Below are 8,811 nucleotides of genomic sequence, written 5' to 3'. Positions count from 1 at the left end.
CTTTTTATTTTAGTGGGATGTGAAGAACATGTACTTTTTTTAGTTTCTATTTGCTGATTTTCTTTGTGGATTTGTATATTCTTATAGTTGGTTTCCAAGATATTAAAAAATGGTTTGATGAAGAGAGACGTTTAAAACTAAGTCTAGAGAGGGAACTACAAGAAATTGATGGGGTGTACATAGAGGATATTCTTATTCCTGGAATAAGAATTCTAAGTTCATTTGTTTTGTTATATTTTCTTTTCTTTAATAATGTATAGATTTTGTTGTGGTGTTAAGTATGAGAAAAATGGCTTTGGATTTTGCATTTGAGCTCATGCCATCAACGGAGTTTGTGACAACCTAAAACAGCAAGAAGTTTCCATTAGCAGTTGGTGACTTGGTGCATCATTGGAGCTTTTTATTTTGAATTTTTTTTAATTGTAGTATTTTCATAATTATGCATACAACGTTTCTTCCACATTTCAATTGTAGACAAGAATAACTTTAAACAAATTGTGTATAACAATGTGTTTAATTAAGGATACGAGGGTTTGATTAGCATCAAAACAAATTTACAGGTTGTATTCCTAACTCAAATTTGATGCCATCTGAATTTAATTCATTATACCTGAATCTGACTTTTATTATATAAGTATGACTCAAAAATTATCAAATAGTAGAGTTATAGAGAACCTAGGGGTGTTGGAAGGGTGCTTTTGTTTACTTGTTCTGAATAATGCGGCCTTTTGTGTTGAAGTATGGGTGCTGAAAAATTATGGAGTTCAAGAATCTTGGACTAGACGTTATGTTGTGAATTATAAAACAATGGTAAAAAACCGCATGAGCCTTGCGTGGTCTTTTAAGAGTGGTGAGATTCTATTTGGGGGTGATTTTGCTGGTTCATATTTATATTACCCTGAGCATGAACAAAACCAGACATTTCTACGTTGACATACTTGTACAAAGATGAGTGCTATTTTGAAAGCTTAGTTTCACTCTCATCTGGAACTTATGTAGGAGAAGAAGAACAAATAGAGGAACCATATTGGCTGGCATATAGAAGGCAATGGGGATGAAGGTTGTGTTTTTTTATCTAGTGGTCTTTATGCATCAACTCTTTTTAAACAAATTTTTATTTAAACTCTTCTGTCACTTATTTTTCGTTACTTGCGATCATCCAATCTTTGGAAGTTCGCAATTTGTTTTCATCGTAGAGTAATAGTTTCAAATGGTGAAGTTTTGGCTGTAATTAAACAGTGATTCTAGACTGACCGAGCAAAATCTGTGGAACTAGCATTTTTGGTAACCAAACTGCACGCATTGTGCCTTCTATGCTCACACATAGAAAACTTTTGCAACCCAATTGGGAATTGGTTAACTAAACCAATACCTTCTCCCACATCCATCTAAATCAACTCCAGGAGTACTGACATAAAAGAAAATGTTTACATAAAGAAAAACGCTTACTTGTTCTAGAAGAAATAGGAGAGGCGGGAGAGATTCCATGAGGTTTCTGTTTCAATAAGAAGCATGAAGTTAGACATTCCAAACTGTTTAAATTTGTGGGTTCTGTCTAGATATCATAGTGTTGCGCAATCCTCTGAGCTCAAAAATGGAGAAAAGTGGTTTGCTCTGGCTTCACATTACTCAAAGAGTTAGAACGTATTAATTGCCATTGCTACTCCTATAAGTATAATCCTATTTCCACCCCAATGGCGTTTCTATTGCAGTCGCACACCGAGCTAGCCGTACAGATGTAAGAGGGCCGGGGAAGGCTGCAAAGATCGGGATCATTCCTACAGTATTGTGGAGGGTTACCTACAGTATTGTGGAGGTTACAACGAATGGAGTTAGCCAGTTCAGTATACTATATGAACCCGAGTGTGTAGCATCAATAGAGCCTGCACAAGAGGAGGAGGGTTGGAGTTCATAATAAGGCTCCAAAGTTCTCAAGCATATGTCTTAGCCATGTGGTTGTGCAGATATTAGACTCCTCCCAGCCCTCCCTGACCTAGCACTAGCAGTTCATATCAAGTTTCGTGTGGTCAATAAAAACTACGCCCAAATCAGATATTCTATTTTAGGAGAGTTTTGTTTCGTGGAGTCCGATATTAGGGTTTAATGAGTCTTATTTGAGGGAGAGTTTTGTTTCGTAGAGTCCAAATTTAGGGTTTGATGAATGCAGATGAAACTCAGTTGTGCCAAGGGAAAAGAAAACTTGGATGCTCAGATGAAGAGAAACAAAATGTCGAGCTATATATTCCGGCGGAGATTTACTTTAAGCATTTCTTAAAGTTACCCGTGAAGTCTCTATTAGCTTGTAAGTGTGTTTGCAAGACATGGCATGCTCTAATATCTAACCCTGATTTTGTTAAGAAGCAACTTGATCTTACTATCCAAAGGAACAAACCTCATCTCATGCTTCATGGGTTCAAGTTCGACTATAGAGGTAAGCACCGTAACGTATTCTACTCCATAGATCATGATTCGTTAGAGTTGTTATTGTCCAAGGATAGATTTCGTGAATATGCAGTGCAAATTGATTACCCATTCAAATCCTTAGGTTATTCGGTCGAACTTATGGGTACTTGTGATGGTCTTGTTTGCCTATGGTTCAATGCTAAACGTAAACGTTTCTTCTGTATTTGGAATCCAGCTACAAGAGAGTATAAGGTATTACCAAAATCAAATAATAAACATCCAAATGAAAACAATAAATATCGTGTCGGTATGGCCGCATTTGGTTATAATTACAAGAGTAATGATTACAAACTAATAGCTGGTTTTTATGATGGTTTATTCGAAGTCTACTCGCTACGATCAAATTCATGGAAAACTATTCGATACTTATCTTTTGAATTACCGTATGAGTTCAATATTAGTGAACCATCCGGGGTGCTTGTTAATGGAGTTCATCATTGGTTAGCCCGAAATCAAGAATCTCATGATATCGTTATAGTATCTCTAGATATCACCAACAAGAAATTCTATGAACTGAATTTACCAAAGGAACCTCTGGAAAAAGACCTGGAGTTTCGTAATTTGGGGGTTTTGGAAGGGTGCCTTTGTTTATTCGTAGTGAATATTGGTTGTGTTGAAGTATGGGTGATGCAGGATTATGGAGTTCAAGAATCTTGGACTAAACGTTATATTACAAATGATGAAACAATCGTAAAAGAGTATATGAGCCTTATGTGGTCTTTTAAGAGTGGTGAGATTCTCTTAGGGGGTGCTTCTATTGGTCTGAATTTATATTACCCTGAAAATGACATGCGTGCAAAACCAAACATTAATTCTAGATCGACATACTTGTACAAGGGAGTGTGTTACTCTCAAAGCTTAGTTTCACTCGCGTCTGGAACTTACGTAGGGAGAGAAGAACCAATAGAGAAATCAGATGCTGGGGTTTTAGGAAAGAGAGGCAAAACTACAAGAAATTGATGAAGTCGACATAATGGATATTCTTATACTAGGAAATAAGAATTCTTAGTTCATTTCTTTTGTTTTGGGAATATTTTCGTTTCAATGATGCATAGGTTTTATTGTTGTGCTAACTTTGAGAAAAATGGTTTTGGATTTTTGGATATGGCATTTGAGCAGATTCCACCAATGGAGTTTGCGTTCCATCTAAAACAACACGTTTACATTTCAAGTCTGCATTTATTATATGTTTAACTATTGATATTGATTAACGTCATAAATAGTATAAACTAGCTTTTTGCTTAGTCGGACTCATTGCCAGGGGTATTTGGTGACCTACAATCCTGAATTATGAACTCTGAACTAGGCAATACATTGCAGTGGTGAAAAAAAAATTCACATAAACAAATTACTCCTACTTTTTCTAGAAGAAATTAGTCCTACGTCCAGGTCATGTCATTGAGGCGGAAGAGATTCTTGAAGTTTTGTCTCAATAAGAAACAGAAAAAGTTAGTTTTTCAAAGTGTTTGTATATATTTTCATGTTTTGATTTGTGGGTTCTGTCTAGAAACCATAATTGGGCATACCTGTGAGCTTAAAAATGGAGAGAAGTGGTTCTGGCTCCACATGGATAGCAGATTTATTACCCTCACAAATTCCAAGTTGTTTCTTGCATGTTGATTTATAGTATGCAGTGAAGAAAAATAGTGTGGTACAAAGGTTTGGTTTCATACATGGAGAAATAGGCATTATAGCTTGATTCAAAGAGTTACAACGTATTGCCATGGCCCATGGCGACTCCTAAGCGTAATCCCATTTTCACTCCCAATGATGTTTTTTTACGCGCAGTCACAGAGCTTAGTATAGATGTAAGAGGGTCGGGAAGGCTTCATCAGGACCATTCCTATATAGACCCGAATACATTGAGCTTCATATTCATATAGATCGATGTAAGAGGTTGTGGAGAGTTACAACGAATGGAGTTAGCCAGTTCTGTATAAACCCGAGTGTGCAACCTCAACAGAGCCTTAAGTTCATAGCAAGTACCGTGTAGTCAATAAAAATTGACTCCTAGATGGCTTATAGATTAAGTCGAAATCAGAAATCCTATTATGGTAGAGTTTTGTTTGGTAGAGTCGAACTTTTAGTTGAAACTCAGTTGTGCACAAAAAAAATAGCAAACTTGATACTCAGCTGATTGATATTGAAGTTTTATCCGAGGAAAAGCTATGTCGAGCTATATTCCAGAGGAGATCTGCTCCATAATCTTCTTAAAGTTACCCGTGCAATCTCTATTAGCTTGTAAGTATGTTTGCAAGACATGGTTCTCTGTCATATCCAACCCTGATTTTGTTAAGATGCAACTTAATCTTACTATCCAAAGAAACAAACCTAATTTTATGCTTGATGGGTATGACAATAGCGGCAGCGGGAGGGGTTCCATGTTCTACTCCATAGATCATGATTCATTAAAGTTATTATTGTCCAAGGATAGATTTCGCAGTCGAAATCGATTACCCATTCAAATCCTTAGGTTATTCAGTTGAATTTATGGGTTGGTGTGATGGTCTTGTTTGCTTATGGTTCCACTGTAGACGTTTCTTCTGTCTTTGGAATCCCGCCACAAGAGAGTACAATGTATTACCTAAATCGAACAATTTACATCCAAAGTCAGATAAACATCATGTCGGTATGGTTGCATTTGGTTATGATTATAAGAGAAATGATGATTACTAGTTGGTTTTTATGATGGTTTATTCGAAGTTTGTTCGCTAAAATCAAATTTATGGAAAACCATTGAAAATGTACCGTATGAGTTTACCATTAGTGAACCATCCGGGGTGCTTGTTAATGGAGAACATCATTGGCTAGCCAAGAGGAAAGACTCTTCTGATGTTGTTCTAATCTCTCTCGATAACAGCAACGAGATTTTCAAAGAAGTGGCACTACCAAAAGAACCTTTGGAGAGTGGCCGCGTGCTTCGTAACTTGGGGGCGTTGAAATGGTGCCTTTGTTTATTCGCTTTGTTTGGAGCACACCTACAACTTCTGCTTCTTGAGGGTCTGAGCTTGTTAACTGGCCTGCTCTTCTTCGTTCACATCACATATTCCTGCATTATTCTTCATAATTAAAGCACAAATATAGCCGGAACTGGGAGAGGTATTGGGTAGCCCCTTAACCCAAACCGAAACGCTTTTGGTCCATCGGCTAGTAGGCCCATGGGGATACTTTCTAAGCACACGGTAACTCCTCTATCCGCAGATTCCGCACACAGTTTCCGACTCCCAATTGAGAGTTGGTTAACTAAACCAACACCTTAATTCCCCTTCACTCACATTGTGCAGCCAGGAAATTGCCACGTTTCACTCAAACGACGAATCTCTTTCGTGCAGTGGAGAATATTTATAAACCAACTCCAGGTGTAGTGAATTCTGTTTCAAGAAAAGATAACTTGTTCTAGAAGAAACAGAGGCGGGAGAAATTTCGTGAGGGTTTCTGTTTCAATAAAGAAAAAAAACAGAAAGTTCAAGAAAACTACAAACTGAATTTCATTTAAATATCTGATTTTGATTTGTGGGTTTTGTGTAAAAATCTTAGTTTGGGATTCCTTTTAGCTCAAAAATGGAGAAAAGTGGTTCTGGTTCTGCTCCTCCGGCTTGTGCACAAGAGGCATTGGATTTGTTGAACTGTGTGACTGGAGCGGGTTTTGATCAAGAAAAATGTATTCGGTTCTTGAATGCTCTGAGGGATTGTGTTCTTGACAAGGTAATAACAATCTATTTTCTTCTCCTTGTTTGATTTGTTTTGTTAATTTCATTTCAGTTAGGGTTTAATTGTGATTTTAAGAGATTGGGGATTAGAGAATAAGATAAGTTCATCTGGCATTGGGGTTCAGTTAATTAGTAATTTTGGTTATTGTGTTTGTTGATTAGTAATTTTAGTTAGATGAAATTGTTCATGAGCACCAGGTGTTTGAGATTGTGCTTGAGCTAAGTATGGGGAGATGGGGACAGTTGCCTCCACTTACCAACCGACTCCGAAAAGGAAATTTATGTACATTATCACGCCACTATGTTTGTGCTTCTATTCATCATATTTTGCCCCCGCATTGCGGTTATTTTGCCCCCTTCTACCTTTGATCCTAGCTCAGCCATTAGACATGTCTCAGCATATGCAGAATCCGTGTTTTAGAACTTTGTAGGTGAATGGTCATAGTTTTTCTTGTTAACTTTGGGGAATTCATGTAGTGAACAATGTTCTGCAGGTGGTGGCTTTCAGTGTATTTGGTAATTTTATAGGATTCGATCTTTGAGTTTAAGTAGAAATATGGAAAGTATACAATTGTACCAACCATCATTGCCTTCATCTTGCTCCCACTATGTTTGTGCTTCAATTCATATTTTTCCCCCACATTGCGGTTTTTTATTGCCCCCCTTCAAGCTTCGATACTAGCTCCGATACTATAAGTGTCTCTACATATGCAGAATTCGTGTTTTTGAACTTTGTAGGTGACTGGTTATGGTTTTCTTAGTGTAGTGTACATCAGCTGATGATTTTTTAGTGTATTTGGTAATTGTTAGGATTCGATGTTTGGGTTATGTAAGGATATGGAAAGTAAACAATTGTACCAACCATCATTGCCTTCACCATTCTCAAGTGTAGTGCAGTGACAATTGAAGTCTTGATCCCATTTGCAGGGAAACCTTTTTCTTGACTAGTGTGAATGTTTTAGTTGTACTAGCTAGTTGAACTGTAAACATCAGCAACTAGCTTCTGTAAGTTTCACGGCGTTGCCTCTTGTTCAATTGGTTTTAGGAGAATATGTTTGCATCAAATCTTGTATTTTCAAATGTAAAAAGGGTGCAAACCTCAAACATTCATGTCTATATTGCCCATGTTGTGTTTTTGGGAAATCATTATTCGGCTCATTCCCCATGTTGTCTTCATTGTTCTGTTTAAATCTTTCTTGTTCAATTGCTTTTAGAAGAATATCCTTGGATCAAATCTTGTAATTTTTAGTGTGTGAAAGGGGTTCAGACCTCAAACCCTTATGTCCATATTCCCCATGTTGTCTCTTCTAGTAAAATCGTTGTTCAGCTGACTGAAATTGCCCTTTTTTATGTTAGTTCTCTGTTGTTGAAGCTCAAAATCTCTCCATGTTCATTCTTATGCTCGCATTGCGTTTAAATTCTGTTTTATCTCGTGCCTTTTCAGAAAGTGAAGAAGTTCTCTCTAGCAGAAGACAACAATGCTGTAGCCGATTCGGCCAAGAAAAATAAGCAATGATTGCATTCTTCAGAAGAAAATTTTCAGCATCACTATAAGAGGGTTGTTTAGTTAGTGAAGAAGGGGTTAACCCTGTCCAAGATATCGGCATCAATAACCAGTGTATCTTTTACTTGAAGGAATTACCTCTGGTTTTTCCTTGCAGTAAAAATTACACTGAACTTTAAACTTCTTTAACGTAGTTTTTTATTTACCTGCTGCATCTCAGTAAATGTGGATTTTTTTCTTATGCTTCTTTTAAATTTCACTCATCTTCTAGTAACTCTGCACAATACGCACGACACATACCCACACCATTTGAGCGGTTTTTAGTTTACCTACCCCAAATTCACCACAGCACACGCAAAAACACTTTGCACACCAATGGAACCCTCTTTCACCTAGAGAAATCTTGTCTCCTGTCAGACTTTTTACATCTGGTAAAAAATTCAACTAGTGGTATCGGTAACTGTAATTTGATTTCACTTATTTAAACTCCACAAACACACACAAAAACGTGCAGACCCAACTAGATCTTTTTTTACCCAGGCCAAAGTTACGACAACACACGCAAAACACACTTACACCCCTTTTTTACCTATGGCAATCTTGTGGCACCCTTGCAACATCTCATAATCAATGCCTATATAACCACAATAAAGAGCCCATTAAAAATATTGTTGCATAAATTCACAACACTCCACCTCCCTTAAATCCACATATCAATATATTGCCCAATACCACATTGTGCATCCCTTCCTGTTTGGCAAGCAGAAGTAAAATTGCAAAGCTGGAAGCAAAATAACTTTGCAATTTTTTTCAGCTATTTCGAAATTTGTAATTCTGAAATTCGGTTCGTAACCTAACTTCTGACTTCTCGATTTAGTTAAGTCGAGAAGTTACTTTTTGAGGCGTATTCTGGTATTTTTCTCTATTACTCGAGAATCTTTGCTTATAATTTGATTATTTCAATAGGGGGAACACAAAATCTTTACTTGGCAACCACATCTCCACATATTAGGCTAGTCAAAATATTCAGCCATCCACATAACTTGAGCGACGAACAACAAATTTCAGCCTCATGACTTTAGTCATTTCCTGTGGACCATAAAGAACACATATCATACCATACCGACCTCAGAA

The 8,811-nt window shown here is 37.1% G+C and overlaps 1 protein-coding gene across 1 annotated transcript; it reads left to right on the top strand.

Annotated features, from left to right (window-relative positions):
* Window positions 1-2,157: 2,157 nt before the first annotated feature.
* On the top strand, window positions 2,158-3,423 carry LOC113325215 (F-box protein CPR1-like). The gene has a single exon (XM_026573425.1). It carries the CDS (start codon window positions 2,158-2,160, stop codon window positions 3,421-3,423), a length of 1,266 nt encoding a protein of 421 aa, XP_026429210.1.
* The last annotated feature ends 5,388 nt before the right edge of the window (window positions 3,424-8,811 follow it).

The sequence above is a fragment of the Papaver somniferum genome, chromosome 11 (assembly GCF_003573695.1).
Source record: "Papaver somniferum cultivar HN1 chromosome 11, ASM357369v1, whole genome shotgun sequence".
Classification (NCBI taxonomy): domain Eukaryota; kingdom Viridiplantae; phylum Streptophyta; class Magnoliopsida; order Ranunculales; family Papaveraceae; genus Papaver; species Papaver somniferum.
Note: the sequence above shows the minus strand (reverse complement) of the source record. Positions and strands in the feature narration are given on the sequence as shown.

Bases quoted from the DNA above. Each gene is read 5' to 3' on its own strand.
- LOC113325215 (XM_026573425.1), top strand. From the start codon at position 2,158: ATGAATGCAGATGAAACTCAGTTGTGCCAAGGGAAAAGAAAACTTGGA.